The sequence below is a fragment of the Garra rufa genome, chromosome 20 (assembly GCF_049309525.1).
Source record: "Garra rufa chromosome 20, GarRuf1.0, whole genome shotgun sequence".
NCBI classification, from domain to species: domain Eukaryota; kingdom Metazoa; phylum Chordata; class Actinopteri; order Cypriniformes; family Cyprinidae; genus Garra; species Garra rufa.
This window is the reverse complement of record NC_133380.1, coordinates 2,182,572-2,199,649: the sequence shown is the minus strand read 5'-3', so window position 1 is coordinate 2,199,649 and position 17,078 is coordinate 2,182,572. Positions and strand designations below refer to the sequence as shown.

The 17,078-nt window shown below is 22.6% G+C and overlaps 1 protein-coding gene across 2 annotated transcripts; it reads left to right on the top strand.

The window, feature by feature from the left end:
* The first annotated feature begins 2,660 nt into the window (after nt 1-2,660).
* LOC141293972 (G protein-coupled receptor 137Ba-like) lies at nt 2,661-12,801 on the top strand. 2 transcript variants are annotated; one of them, XM_073826043.1, is made up of 7 exons: nt 2,661-3,135; nt 6,727-6,776; nt 6,855-7,077; nt 9,758-9,907; nt 9,990-10,118; nt 10,204-10,325; nt 12,086-12,801. In XM_073826043.1, the coding sequence occupies exons 1-7, from the start codon at nt 2,722-2,724 to the stop codon at nt 12,192-12,194; spliced, it is 1,197 nt and encodes a 398-aa protein (XP_073682144.1). In that variant the 5' UTR covers nt 2,661-2,721; the 3' UTR covers nt 12,195-12,801. The 2 variants fall into 2 exon arrangements, with proteins under 2 accessions (XP_073682144.1, XP_073682143.1); XM_073826042.1 differs by having other exon boundaries at nt 12,065-12,801.
* The last annotated feature ends 4,277 nt before the right edge of the window (nt 12,802-17,078 follow it).

The following is a 17,078-nucleotide window of genomic DNA, read 5'->3' as shown; positions in this document are numbered from 1 at the left end:
TGCTGGTGAAGTGTGATTTTATTCAATTAATCAGATGACATAATCATGCAACATCATTTTTTACAAACAGTTGTAAATTTGTTACCCTACAACAAAAATAAAATAAATACTAAATAATATTCAGCAAAAAGAAAATGAAATATATTTTAGGACTATTAAGATGCTTTGCCATAAAAATGAATAAGAATATTCTATTCATGAATTTTTAATGCAATTAAAAATAAATGTGTAAAATTATTGTTTTGATTTTGAGGTATTGTGAGATGGAATTCTATAATTCTGTTCATTAATTAATTATCAATTCTAATAATTCTATTTATAAATTTATACAATAAATTTCATTTTTTCATTTTGAGGTTAATAATGAGATTGATGTGATAATATTAATATGTTAATAATGTAAATTAATAATTAAAAAAACATTAATTCTGTTTTCTCTTAAGTTTATTTAACAATTCTTAATGCTATTAAAATACATTTTTGAATTTGAGGTGAAGCATAAGATTGACATTTTAAAAAAAATAAAAAATGAAAAGGTTAATTAAATATGTGAAATAATTTAAAAAAAAAATTATTAATAAAATGAATTAAATTAAACAAAATGAATTTTTTTTTTACAATTCTTAATGCTCTTAAAAAATACATTTCCAAAAATCTTTTTTTTCTTTTGATTTTGGGATGAAGTATGAGATTGACATTTAAAATATAAAAAAAAAGATAAAAAAAAATGAAAAAGTAAATTAAATATGTGAAATACATTTTACATTAAAAAAATACAATAAATAAAATAAAAAAAGATTAAAAAAAGATTATTAAAAGATAACAAAATGAAAAGGTAAATTAAAAATGTGAAATAAATTAAATAAAAAAATAATAAATTAAAAAAGTTTTCTTATTAAATTCAATTCAAGAAAATTAAATTCAATTAAAAATGTGAAATAAATCTTAAATAAAAACATATAATTTTTTTTAAATAAGATACATTTTTAAAAATTAAAAAAAGTTTAACAATTCTTTATGTTCTTTAAAAACATAAATGTTCAATAATCACTTTTTTCTTTTGATTTTGGGGTAAAGTATTACATTGACATTTAAAAAAGTTTAAAAAAAAATAAAAATGTGTAATAAATTAATTTAATAATAAAAAATGTAAAACTAATTTTAAAATAAAAACATAAAATAAAATAAAAATAATAAATAAAACACTTATTTCACACAACAATTAAAATAAGTATTTTTAAACTTACAACTCATAGTAAAAGTTCATTTACTATAATGAATAAAATCATGGAAATATAAAATTACAATAAAATTAAATCATAAAAAATTTAAAATTTATTTTAAAATAAAAACATAAAAAACCTTAAAAAAAATTAAAATTAATAAAAATTAAATTAATAAAAATCAATTAAATAAAATACATTTTCAAAAATCTGTATTTTGTTTAGATTTTAGGGTGAAGTATGAGAAAATCATTCTATCATATATATAAAAATTAATAAAAAAGTAAAATTAATTTTAAAATCTAAAAAAATCTAAAATAAATAAAAATTAAATAAAACACTTAATAAAAATAAATACAATTATAAAAATATACAATTAAAATAAATATTTTGAAACTTACAATAAGGTACTATAATGAATAAAATTATGCAAATATAAAATTAAAATAAATTAATATTATGATTCCCAAATGTAAAATTAATTATAAAACAAAAGCTAAAAAAAAAAAATTAAATCATAAGAAATAAAAATAAATATATTAAAAATGTATTTTAAAATAAAAACCCTAAAAATGACATTAATTTAAAAAAAAAAACACTTGCTAAAAATAAATGAAATTATAAAAACATACAATTAAAATAAATATTTTTAAACACAATAAGTTACTATAATGAATAAAATTAATGGAAATATAAAATTTAAATAAATTGTAAAAATTTAAAAAAAATGTTAAATTAATTTATGGGAATATTATGATTCGTGGCCCTAATCCTCTTCCGTAGAAAATCATTCTATCATTCTATCATATATATAAAAATTAATAAAAAAGTAAAATTAATTTAAAAAAAAAATCTAAAATAAATAAAAATTAAATAAAACACTTAATTACAATTATAAAAACATACAATTAAAATAAATGTTTTTAAACACAATTAAAATAAATATTTTCAAACACAAAAAGTTGCTAAAATCATGGAAATATAAATAAATAAAATTTAAATTAAAAAAAAAATGTTAAATTAATTTATGGGAATATTATAATTCCCAAATGTAAAATTAATTTTAAAACAAAAGCTACAAAAAAAAAAAAAAATCATAAAAAAATTAAAAAAATAAATAAAAATTTTAAAAAGTAAAATTAATTTTAAAATAAAAACCCTAAAAATGACATAAATTAAAAAACCTTCAAATTAAAAAAATAAAACACAAATTTAATTAAATTAATTTTCAAAAATCAGTATTTTGTTTTGATTTTAAGATGAAGTATAAGAAAATCATTCTATCATTCTATTCCTAAAAAGAGATAAACCTGAACCCCTCCTTCCCCCTTCTCTCTCTCTCCTCACACCCCAGAGCCAATCAGCTTCTCCCAATCCTGATCACATGCTCCATCCTTTCAGCACGCTGCAGCCTCTCTCTCTCTCTCTCTCTCTCTCCGTCTCTCCTCACGACTGCAGACGGAGCAGATGCTGAAGCGCTGAGTTTGATGGAAAGGTAATGACAGACGCAGACAGCAGCAGCAGACGAAGCGCCGGCATGGAGCATCCTTCCCAGGGAACGTCCGGAGCGAACGCCTCTCTGTCTCCTCCGACTCTGAGCCCAGCCATCCCTCCCTACGTCAAGCTGGGCCTGACGGCCGCCTACACCGTCTTCTACTCGCTGCTGTTCGCCTTCATCTACGCTCAGCTGTGGCTGGTGCTGCGTTACCGGCACAAGCGCTTCAGCTACCAGACGGCGTTCCTGTTCCTGTGTCTGCTGTGGGCGGCTCTGCGCGCGCTGCTCTTCTCCTTCTACTTCAGGGACTGCGTGACGGCAAACGCGCTCGGACCCTTCGCTTTCTGGCTGCTCTACTGCTTCCCCGTCTGCCTGCAGTTCTTCACTCTCAGCCTCATGAACCTCTACTGCGCTCAGGTCAGAAAACCAGCACACCAAAGCTCCAATGGGTGGGAATCAAACGCAAAACATAAACTCTAATCAGAAAAGGACTGAATAATTCAAATACATTTACATTTAAATCATTTTGAAATAAGTTAAATGTAATCATAACAATATAAAATGGGAATATTGTGATTCCCAAATGTAAAATACATTTTAGAGCAAAAAAAAATTAAATCATATATAAAAATAAAAATAAAAATATATAAAAATTAATAAATAAAAAAGGTAAAATTAATTAAAAAAATAAATAAATAAAATAAAACACTTACGAAAAATTCTAAAAATACACAATTAAAATATTTTTAAACTTACAATAAGGTACTAATCATAAAAACTAAAAAAAATATAAATATTAATAAATAAAACAAAAGCTATAAAAATATATATAATTAATAAATAAATTATTAATAAAAAAAAAAAAATCAAAAATAAAACACTTACTAAAAATAAATACAATTACAAAAATACACAGTTAAAATAAATGTTTTGAAACTTACAATAAGGTACTATAATGAATACAATTAATATAATAAACTTAAAATAAAATAAATAAATAAAATGATACATATACACAATTAGAATAAATTTAAATGATAAAAAATGTCAAATGAATTTTAAAATAAAAACATAAAAACCCTGAAACATTAAGAAAAGCACTTGGTTAATGAATTTCAGATGTAAAACTAATTTTAAAACAAAACAAAATGAAATCATGAAAATGAAATAAAACACTTACTTAAAATAAAAACAATTATAAAAATACACAATTAAAATAAATATTTTAAAACTTACAATGAGGTCCTACAATGAATACAAATAATGGAAATTTTAATAACTTTAAATAATGAAAAAATGTCAAATGAATTTATGGGAATATCATGATTCCCAAATGTAAAATTAATTTCAAAACAAAAGCTAAAAAAAAAAAAAAAAACTAAAACTTAAATAATAAAAAATGTAAAATTAATGTAAAACAAAAACATAAAAACCCTAAAATAAAATAAAATAAAATAAATAAATAAAACACTTACTAAAAATAAATAAAATGATAAAAAAATACACAATTAAAATAAATATTTTTAAAGTTCAATAAAAATAGTTGAATTCATTTTAAAAGAAAATTTTTAATAAAATGCTTACCTAAACTGAATAAATCAATGTCAAAATATAAACAACTAAAAATTAAATCATAAAAATCGTGTAAAAATATAAGTCTTAAAATTACATTGAATGTAAAATGCTTATTAGGATACAATAAAAATAAAGAAATGTTTTTTTTTTTTAAATACCTACAGCAACTAACATGATTCCCCTTAACTGTCCACTAGTTAGACGTTATTCTTTTATAATATGAGTATAATTCATGGAAACATTACACATAATATGCAATAAGAAGAATCCATTGGTGTGATTTAGTCTGACTAGTAGTGTATTTTCTGGAGGTGGTCTTGTGCTCGTGTTTGCACACGTGTGTGACCTACATTGAGTGTGGATGTGCGTCATGTATTGATGACGTCGAGAGGAGTACAATGATTACGGCACACGTCTAATATGAGCTCTAGCAGACCTAGATGGCTCTCACTGAATCCAGTCCCACAGCAGTCCCTGTGTTCATGAATTAAACAGGACAGACGTCTGTGCTTATAAACCGAGGCTTTACACGCTTTCATTAGTGATGCAATAATAATGATCATGATCAATAATGCTTCTTTTGACAGGTTTCTTTAAGGCCAAGTCTAAGTACTCTCCTTAAAAAATATGAGTTATTAAAATGATGTTTGATCTTCTAAATAAAATAAAATAAATCAATGTATAATTTTACAATAAAAACTAAAAAAAAGTAAATTACAAATGCTCAGTTAATTTAATAACAAAAACATTAAAATACTACATTTTTAATTCTAAAAAAAAACAACACAAAACCACCTTAAATTAAATCATAAAAATGTAAAAAAAAATTATATAAACATATAAAAACCCTAAAAATGCCATTAAAAAATACACAATTAATTTTAAAAGAAAAATTAAAGTAAGACACTTACTTAAATAAATCAAAATTAAATTACAACAAAATATAAACAAAAAATCAAATCAAATCAAAGTAAATAAAAAATGCAATGTAAATGTAAAAATGTTTTAAAAATAAAAATTAATTTAAAAACAAAAACATAAAAATACTAAATAGTTCCAAAATTTAAACAACTAAAAATTAAATAATAACAAATGTAAATGAAAACCTATCCAAGTAAATTAAAAATGCTCAATTAATTTAAGAAACCACCAAACAAAAACACTGATAATTAAATAAAAAATAAAACAAACATTTAACATTAACATTTTTAAAATAAAAACAAAACCCCTTAAAATTAAATCCTAAAAATGTAAAAAAAAATTAAATAAGAAACTTACTTAAAATAAATAAACCAAAATTAAATTACAACAAAATACGAACAACTACAAATTTAATCATAACAAATGCAAAATGATTTTTAAAATAAAAGCAAATTTAAAAAAGTCATATTAATTTAAAAAGAAATTTAAATAAAACTCTTACTAAAAATGAATAAATTAGAAATAAATCTGTCATTTTAAAATAAATAAAAAAATAAAAATAAAAAGCCCTTAGAATTAAATCATAAAAATGTTAAATAATGTTTAAAATAAAACCATAACAATCCTAAAAACTAAATAAAAATTTAAACATTTATTTAAAATTTAAATTTAAATAAAACTTACTTAAAATGTAAATTAAAACTAAATATGAAAACTAAAAAGTAATCATAAAAAAATGCAAAATGATTTTTAAAATAAAAGCAAATTTAAAAAAGTCATATTAATTTAAAAATAAATTTAAATAAAACTCTTACTAAAAATGAATAAATTAGAAACAAATCTGTCATTTTAAAATAAATAAAAACAGAAACATAAAAAGCCCTTAGAATTAAATCATAAAAATGTTAAATAATGTTAAACCATAACAATCCTAACATTTATTTAAAATAAAATTTTAAATAAAACTTACTTAAAATTTAAATTAAAACTAAATATGAACACAAAAAAGTAATCATAAAAAATGTAAAATGATTTTTAAAATAAAACACTTAAAATTAATAAATCAGAAAGATGAAAAATAAAATGAAATGCAATAAAAAAAAATCATAAATAATTGTAAATTATAAAATAAATACATTCAAAATTAAAATTAAACACTTACTGAAAATGAATAAAATCATACAATTTAAAATGGTAACAAATAAATAATATATATATATATAGAGAGAGAGAGAGAGAGAGAGAGAGAGAGAGAGAGAGAGAGAGAGAAATAAAAGAACAAAAAATCAATACAAAATATTTTATGTTTATGTCATGTGGCCATTAAGGACTAAAATAAAAAAATTAAATAAATAATTTTAAAAAGTAAATATTCATTTAAAATCTTAAAGGGACTTCTAAAATGTAAATAAATAAAATACTACTGATAAAAAGAGTGTCCGGCTGATTATTTAGTGTTTAATTTGTGATAAATCAATAATAATGATGAATGCACGTTGTTTCTTTTGGCAGGTTTTCTTCAAGGCCAAGTCGAAGTACTCTCCCCATCTCCTTAAATATAAGTGAGTTAATGAACAGATATCTCCCCTTCTGTTATAAGATGTGTGTGTCCTGTCGCTGATGCTGTTATGCGTCTGCAGGTTTCCTCTGTATCTGCTGTTTGTGGGCGTGAGTTTGCTGTTCCTGCTGGTCAATCTGACCTGTGCTCTGTTGGTGAAGATGAGCGACGCTCAGGTCAAGACCGTGGTTCTGGTTCGCGTGGCCATCAACGACTCGCTCTTCGTCCTCTGCGCCGTCTCGCTGGCTGTCTGCCTCTATAAAGTGGCCAAGATGTCACTCGCCAGCATTTACCTGGAGGCCAAGGTAAGAAACACACCTGAACACGTCACATCACAACACATCACACTTATTAGAGAAGTTGAACTCACCTTTTTTTAGGGATAATGAATGAAAGAATAATAAATATTTAAAATAAGTCATTTTCAAATAAAATAAAAACATCCTAAATTATAAATTAAAAAATAAAATGGACAATTAATATTAATATAAATATAAATGTAAGATATTTAAAATTGTAATTTTTTAAAATCAAAGTTTAAATAAAACTTTTTTTTTTTTTACTTATTTGCATTTTAGCTGGTCAGTAATCGTCATCAGAGATTCACAAATAAATTATAAAAATGTCAAATTAAAATAATTATAATATAATAAAATATAATATAATTAAACACCATGAATTAAATCACATCAAATAATTATAAATGAATAAATAAAATATAATTAAACACTATAAATTAAATTAAATCATAATTAAAATAAAAAAATAAAATGCAGCATTAATATTAATATAAAAAAATACAAAAAACAATACAATTATCACAAACTGTACAATTAAAAAATATAAATTATAAAAACAATCAAAATAAATGTAAATAAATTATAAAAAATGTCAAATTAAAATAATTATAATAAATAAAACGATAAATTAAATTAAATCATTTAATTAAAATAAATAAATAAATATAAATTGTTTTCAAATAAAAATAAACATCCTATATAATAATATATATATATATATATATATATATATATATATATATATATATACAATATTATTATAAATTATTTATTCATAATTATTTAGTTATTTTAATTATATGATTTAATTTAATTCATAGTATTTAATTATATTATAATTATTTGTTTATCATTTATTTACGGTTCTCTGATGACGATTACTGACCAGCTAAAATGCAAGTAAACCAGTAAAAATAAATAAGTGTTAAATAAAACTGCAAAACTTGCTGAATTTTTTTTTTACTTGTTTACTTGCATTTCAGCTGGTCAGTAATCATCATCAGAGAACCGTAAATAAATGATAAAATATTATGCTATAATAAAACACTATAAATTAAAATGAATAAATAATTTAAAAAAATCCTAAATAATAATAATAAAAAATAAATGTACAATTAATATTTCTATAAATATAAATTTAAGATATTTAAAATTGTAATTTTTCTTAAAATCAAAATTTAAATAAAACACTTGCAAATCTTTTTTACTTGTTTACTTGCATTTCAGTTGGTGAGTAATAGTCATCAGAGAACCGTAAATAAATTATAAAAATGTCAAATTAAAATAATTATATTATAATAAAATACTATAAATTAAAGTAAATAATATAATTAAAATAAATAAATACTTTTCAAATAAAAATAAACATCCTAAATAATAAAAAAAAAAGTAAAATTAATATTAATATAAATAAAAAAACAACAACAAAAAAATAATGAATAGAATTGTCACAATCCGTACAATAAAAAAATCCAAATGAAAGTAAATAAGGCAAGGCAAGGCAAGTTTATTTATATAGCACATTTCATACACAATGGCAATTCAAAGTGCTGTACATAAAAGGAATTAAAATCATAATAGCATAAAAAATCATAAAAATTAAAAATTAAAAACAATAATCACATTTAAAAAATTTAAAATAATCACAACAATAAAAACAGAAAATTTATGAACATTTAAGATGATTTAAGAATTGATTTAAAATTGATTAACACAGTAAAAATGATTATACATAAAATAATGCAATAAATAAATTACACAAATGTCAAATTAACATAATTATAATATAATAAAACACTATAAATTTAGTTAAATCATATAATTAAAATAAATAAATAATTATAAACAACCATCCTAAATAATATAAAAAAAACTCAAATGTAAAATTAATTTAAATTACATATATGTGACCCTGGACCACAAAACCAGTCATAAGGTTAATTTTTACAAAACTGAGATGTATACATCATATGAAAGCTCAATAAATAAGCTTTCTATTGATGTATGGTTTGTTAGGATAGGACAATATTTGGCCGAGATACATCTATTTGAAAATCTGGAATCTGAGGGGGCAAAAAAATCAAAATACTGAGAAAATCACCTTTAAAGTTGTCCAAATTAAGTTCTTAACATTGCATATTACTAATTAAAAATTACATTATGATATATTTATAGTAGGAATTTTACAAAAAATCTTCATGGAACATGATCTTTACTTAATTTCCTAATGATTTTTGGCATAAAATAAAAATCAATAATTTTGACCCATACAATGTGTTTTTGGTTTTCTAGTTTAGTGGTCTAATAATTTTTAAATTAAAATAAAAATCCTAAATAATAAATGTACAATTAATATAAAAATAAATGCAAGTTATTTCAAATTGTAATTTTTTAAAAATGAAAATTTAAATAATTTTTTTTTTTTTTTACTTGTTTACCTGCATTTAGCTGTTCAGTAATCGTCATCAGAGAACTGGACACATGCAAATGTGCTCTATGTATAGATAGATAGATAGATAGATAGATAGATAGATAGATAGACAGACAGACAGACAGACAGACAGACAGACAGACAGACAGACAGACAGACAGACAGATAGATAGATAGATAGATAGATAGATAGACAGATAGATAGATATGTGAATGTGTGTTTTACCCTGATGGATGTTTGTTGTCTTTGGTCAGGGTACGTCGGTGTGTCAGGTGACGTTGATCGGGCTGATGGTGATTCTCCTGTACGCGTCTCGCGCCTGTTATAACCTGGTGGTTCTGGCTCTGACCAACATAGAGAGCATAAACTCGTTCGATTACGACTGGTACAACGTGTCGGATCAGGTGGGCGTCACACGCCGCATCTCATCTCCTGAGTTCCTGGAGCTCAGTCACAAATAAAGCTGTGTTTGCTGTGGTTCTGCAGGCGGATCTGCGCTCCAGTCTGGGCGACGCGGGTTACGTGGTGTTCGGCGTGATTCTGTTCGTCTGGGAGCTGCTGCCCACGTCTCTGGTGGTTTTCTTCTTCCGGGTGCGAAAACCGGCTCAGGACCGGGTGAGCTGGAGCGGATCTCAGGAGTCTTTATTGTCTGCAGAAGATCCTGAACTGACTGATCTAAGTGTGTTCTGCTGTTTTCTAGAGCGGTTCTGCCATTCCCAGCCACGTCTTCTCAAACCGGCCGTACTTCTTTGACAATCCCAGACGCTACGACAGCGACGACGATTTAGCCTGGGCTTCCCATCCGGTCACCACCTCAACCAGGTAGAAACACCATTAAACATCAGAACCAAAATAACCATGAAATACAATAAAACATCAGTATAAGATGAGAAAAAAACAAAAAAACTATAGATTGAAACATCTTTTAAATATAAATGTAAAAAAGTAAATTCTGATTATTACATAAAAACCATAAAATGACTAAAACTAAAGAAAAAACTAAAAAAATTAACTAAAGATAGAAATATATATACAAAACTAATAAAAAAGCTAATTTAAATTAATAATAAATAACAGTACTAAAACTAAAACTGAAATAAAAAAATATTAAAGATAGTTAGAAATACATTTGAGAACTAATAAAAAAGCAAATATAAAGTATTAAAAAAATAACAAAATTACTAAAACGAAAAAATGGAAAAATGAAAAAAAAAAAACGTACTAAAGATAGAAGTATATTTAAAAACGAAAAAAAGCTTATTTAAATTATTAATAAATACAATAAAATTACTAAAACTAAAACTGAATTTTTTTTTTACCCAAAACGGATAGAAATATATATTTATATATAAGAAAAACATAATAAAAAGCAAATTCAAATGATTAATGAATATAAAAAAAATAAAAAAAATACTAAAACCGAATTAAAAAATTAACTAAAGATAGAAATATATTTAAAAACTTGTTAAAAGGTAATTCAAATTATTAATAAAAATTGAAATAAAACATTTACTAAAAATAGATAGAAATATATGTAAAAACTAATAAAATTCTAAAATAAAAATAAAGGATTACCAAAGATAGATAAAACATATATTTACAAACTAATAAAAAGCCAATTAAAATTATTAACAAATACAATAGAATTACTAAAACTAAAATCAAAGACAAAATTAACTACAGATAGAAAGAAATTATTTTATAAATTAATTAAAAAAGCTAATTCTAATTATTAATAATTACAATAAAATAAAAAATTAAAATTAAAATAACTAAAAATAGATTAAAAGATATTTTTAAAATATTTTTAAAAATCTCATTCAATTTATTAAGAAATACAATAAAATAAAAACTAAATAAAAAATTAAATAAAGGTACGTAATGTATTTAAAAAATAATTTAAAAAAGCCAATTTAAATTATTAACAAATACAATAAATTACTAAAACTAAAACCAAAATACAAAGATAGATAGAAATGTATTTTAAAAAGCAAATTCAATAATTAATAAATACAATAAAATTATTAAACAAAAAAAAAAAAAACTAAGAAATATATATATATATATATATATATATATATAAACGAATAAATAAGCAAATTCAAATGATTAATACAATAAAATAACAAAAACCTAACTCAAAATAAAAAAAACTAAGACAGATAGAAATATATTATAAAAAATAATTAATAAATGCAATAAAAAAGGTACGTAATGTTTTTAAAAATGTATTTAAATTATTTAAAATTTAAATAAATGTAATAAAATTACGAAGACAATTACTAAAAAATGAACTAAGATAAAAAGAAAAATATATATTTTTAAATAATTAATACAAAAAATTACTAAAAGATATGTAGAAATATATTAAGAATAAAACCAATGAAAGTTCAATTCAAATTATTTATAAATACAAAAAATATTTTTTTTTCATAAACATTACTAAAATAATACTGCATCCCCCCAACATCAAACGTGATATAATGATGATTTTTATTTCTTTAACACTGCAGTAAAACAATATATACTTTGAAAAGTAATATTTATATGATTTGATTTAGTCAGATTTTTGGTGTGTTCAGTCTGTCGACGGACGGCTTTGACTGGAGCAGCCGCAGCAGCAGCTTCCTGGTCCATCTGGGAGGAGACGAGCCGCGGTCGTCATTGGCAACGGCGGGACTCAACCGTTAACCGACACTAAAGATGTAAACGAGAAACGCACTGCACTTTAAACCACCGACGCACACACACGGTCTTACACGAGCATCACGTCACACGCACGACGCACTGTAAGGGTGAGTCGCCATGGCAACTGACTCCAGAGCAGTGCGCATCGTCATGGCGACCACGGTCCCAGTGATCAAGGTTCTAAACGAGGCTGTGTTCAGAAAGCTGTACTTACAGACTGCATACTACCTTTACAAAGTAGTACACTTTACAAACGTCACTGCATTGCATGTTTCAGTCAGCAAGTGGCATCCAGTTTATCACCTCAAAAATGGTTATTTAACATTTTTCAGTTTAATTTGGGATAAACTGTTGACGGTCTGATCAAACAGGGAGTGAAAAAATATTTTTTTTTATAAAATGTTAAATTTTATTTCCAATAATTGCATTTTTAATTAATTAATTTAATTGTAATTGTATTTATTTTATTTTTAATTAAATTATTTTATTTGTTTTTGTTTCATTGTATTTGCATTTTATTTATTTTAATTCCTAAGTGCATTTTTGTTTATTTCATTTTCATTTGTTTTAGTATTTTTTATTTGTATTTATTTTAGTTTTTAATTGCAGTTTTATTTTGATCAAGGGAGTAAAAAAAGAAAAAGATTTATATTTGTATTTATGTGTAATTTTATTTCCATTATTAAATAATTATATATTTTATTTTTATATTTAGGTCTTTCTTTATTTTATTTGCATTTGTTTTATTAATTTATTTGAATTCCTAATTGCATTTTATTTTGTATTTTGATTTGTTTTTGTATTTTTTTTCTATTTATGATTAATAGATGTTTAATTGTAGTTTTATTTTATATTATTATTTTAATTTAATTATTTTGTTTATTTGTTTTTATTTAATTGTATTTGTATTTTAGGTTTGCATTTTATTTATTTTAATTCCTAATTTTTTTTATTTATTGCATTTTAATTTGTTTTTGAATTTTTTCGTATTTATGTTAGTTTTTAGTTGTAATTTTATTTTGGTCAAGGGAGTAAAAACTGAAAAACGATTTATATTTGTATTTATTTTTATCTATCTATGTTATATATATTTTATATTTTATTTCATTTGCATTTTTATATTTTTATTTATTGTTGATTTGTTTATTTTAACTTTTAATTGCATTTTTATTTATTTTATTTTAATTAGTATTTTTAGTTTTTTATTTGTATTTATTTTATTTTTAATTGTAATTGCATTTTAAACATTTTTTTAATTATTTTATTTATTTGTTCTTCATTTAATTTAATTTAATTTGCATTTATTTTAATTCTTAACTGCATTTAAACAATTTATTTTATTATATTATTATTAATTATTATTATTATTTTTTTAATTTAATTTATTATTTTATTTTTTAATTATTATTAATTATAGTATTTTATTTTATTATTATATTTTACTTTATTTTTAATTTGAAATCCATTGCATACTGCACAATATTACACAAATTCTGGAGTTTAATGCATACTTAAAATTGCATACTGCACAAAGTACACTGCTAAAAACAGTATGAGTGTGTTAGTACACATTGTGAACACAGACGTGTGCCGTAAGTCTGTTTCTATTCACACAATCACAACACGATCACATTTCCATTGTGATTCCACTTCAGTCGTTACAGTCTGGATTCTGAAATAATGTGTAAGGCATGCATTTATGTTACTTTAAGTATTTCTCTTTAGCTGTTGAAAACAGTATATTTGGTCCACTGAGATTGAAGCACACTTAAAAATGACACCGATGTCTTTAAATCTATTTCTGATAGACGCCATGTTATTTCACTGATCATGTGATTCTCATTTGTTGATTTGTAATGAGGATGATGTTCGTCACCTACCACAAAAATAAACTATTTGCTGTTAAAATAAGACTAATGTGCTTCTTACTAAAAAGGACATAAAAACACTAAAAACAGCACAACAAATATCAGGAAAAAGTTAAATCATAAAAAGTACATTAAAGAGCCAAATAGAAACATTTAACAGAGCAGTTTGATATATATATATATATATATATATATATATATATATATATATATATATATATATATATATATATGGTTTTCTACTTAACCTTATTTATATTAAATAAACACGAATGAAAATAAAATAAAAAACTAAAATGCAATGAAGAACTAAAATAAATGTAAATAAAATAAGTAAAAATACGAATATAAAAAATAAAAGTAAAATACAAATAATAATTATATAATAAATAATTAAAATAAATAAAAACTGTATATATGTATATATATAATATGGAGAGAGAGTTTTCTACTTATTTTTATTAAATAAGCAAACAAAAATGCAAATAAAATAAAAAATGTAAAACAATTATGTAAAATAAATGTAAATAAAATATGAAAAATAAATGCAAATATGAAAACTAAAAATAATAAAAATTAAATACAAGTCAAGTAAACTTAAAATAATAATTACATAATTAAATAAATAAAAAACTATTTTGTTTATATATAATACTTTAAATAAAATATATATTTTATAGTTTTCTACTTACCTTATTTACATTAAATAAACACATATGCAATAAAAAATGCAAGAACTAAAATAAATGTAAATAAAATAAGACAAATAAGAAAAAAAAAACAATATTAAAATAAAAATACAAGTAAGACACAATAATAATAATGGTAACTAATAAATAATTTAAATAAAAAACTATATTGTACATATTTGTAAATGCTAAAATGTATAAATACAACTAAATGTCAATAAAATAAAATAAATACAAATATAAAAATTAAAAAAATATTTAAAATAAAATACAAATGACAAAATTAACTTAAAATGACTTAAATTAATAAAAAAACTGTTTATTGTATATGTTTGAAAATAGATATAACAAATAAAAAGAATAAAAATAAAATACAAATAATTATATAATTAAATTATTTAAATGAATAAACTGTATATTGTATATATTTGTAAAAATGTGTGGTTTTCTACTTATATTCAACAAACAAACACAAATGCAAATAAAATAACTAAATAAATACAAATATAAAAGTGAATATTTAGAAAAATAAAGTACAAACCATAAATTTTTTTAACTTAAAATAATAATAATTACATAATGAAATAATTTAAATAAAAAATTTTATATTATATATATTTGTAAAAATGCTATATATTTATGTTTGTATAGATTACCTGTAGGTCATTTAATTGACACCAGATGGTAATTTTAAATACACAAATAAAGCTAAATAAAACAAAAAAAATAATTAAATAAAAGATTTCTGAAAAAATATATTTTTTTCAAAATAATAAATGACACAAATGCAAAAAAGAGCGACAAAAATCTGTGAGACAACCAGACAAATTTATTCCTGTTGAAATAAATATTGTTGACATGAAGACACGATACAGATCATGGTTTATTCACGGCCTGAAAATGTTCAAAATCATGTCAGAAAGGCAGAAAGGAGCTTCACATTTCCATCACATCGTTTCTGTCCCGATGTGCGACCGATCGAGTCGAACAGGAAATCTCTCAATCAGAACCGAGGGAGGCAGACAAGCCGTATTTACAGTATTATTCTGTCATTTAGAAATATTAAGGCAGACGCTGATGAAAGCATGCAGCGCTCCACACAAACACACACAAGAGTAGCTGCTCTTCATCTCATTCCTCCAGGATTAGCAGATCATCAAAGATGCAGAAAATTCATCCAGACTGAACCAGGCGTGGGTTTGGACTATAAATATAACTCTGACGTGACGTATTTGGCTCTTTCAGGTGTTCATGTGAAGTTATTCATAGAAACTGAGACCACGACTGTGAAAAAACAACTCAAAACCCGTCGAACTAAAACAGATCAACTCAGAGTTATTTTAAGCTGCGCTCAACTAGAAATACAATCAACTAAAACGACACACGTGGTGCAAAAAAACTACAAATTTTCTTTGAAATTGGGCTTGGATCTTGACATTTTAAATTTTTGATGCATTAAATCTCTGTATCTGTCGTTGGACATGAATCTGGACTAAACGGAGGAATATTATTGCTTGTTATCTGTTGCGTAAACGTGTAACAATAAGCTACATTTCCTTCTTTCAAGCTTAAAAAAAAATTTTCTATGGTCCTATTAACAGAAAAGTCTTCATTTTAGATGAGGAATGTCTTTAAAAGACACACACCAAAATAAAATTAAATAAAATACTCATTTAACCAGTCAAGAATATAAAGAGGTCACATTTCACCAAAAAACTAAACAAAAATACCATTATATATTTTTGTATTAATATATATGCATAAAGAAACTTTCTATCAAATACATGTACATATATATTTTTATTTTTGCACAATTTAACCCAAATTCTCCTTACCATTAAAAAAAAAGTTTTATATATTAATTACAATGAAAAAAACTTTATGTATGCATGTCCATCAAAAAAAAAAAAAAAAAACAATAATGGAAAATTTTCAATGTAATTTTTCCATATATAAAATGCAGCTATAGAGAAAAAAATATTTGCATATATATTTGTGTGTATATATAATTTTTTTTTAAATATTTATATTAATGTGTATGCATAAAGAAAATAAAGCCTGCTTTTAACATAAATTTCCATAATTTTTTTGACAATTTATGCTTAATATATATATAAATATGTATATAATATAGATGTATAGGAGTTTATGTCTGTGTATATATATGTACATATATTTTTTGTTTGCACAATTGCACCCAAATTGTCCTTACCGTAAAGAAATATATATATATATATATATATATATATATATATATATATATATATATATATATATATATATATATATATATACACATAATTATTTAGTGTATTATAGTGTTTTATTTA

Excerpts from the sequence above, each read along its gene's own strand:
- LOC141293972 (XM_073826042.1), top strand. The coding sequence starts at position 2,722 with ATGACAGACGCAGACAGCAGCAGCAGACGAAGCGCCGGCATGGAGCAT. Across the intron at positions 10,119-10,203 it reads GAAAACCGGCTCAGGACCGG|AGCGGTTCTGCCATTCCCAG; the intron begins GTGAGCTGGAGC and ends GCTGTTTTCTAG. Across the intron at positions 10,326-12,064 it reads CCGGTCACCACCTCAACCAG|TCAGATTTTTGGTGTGTTCA; the intron begins GTAGAAACACCA and ends GATTTGATTTAG.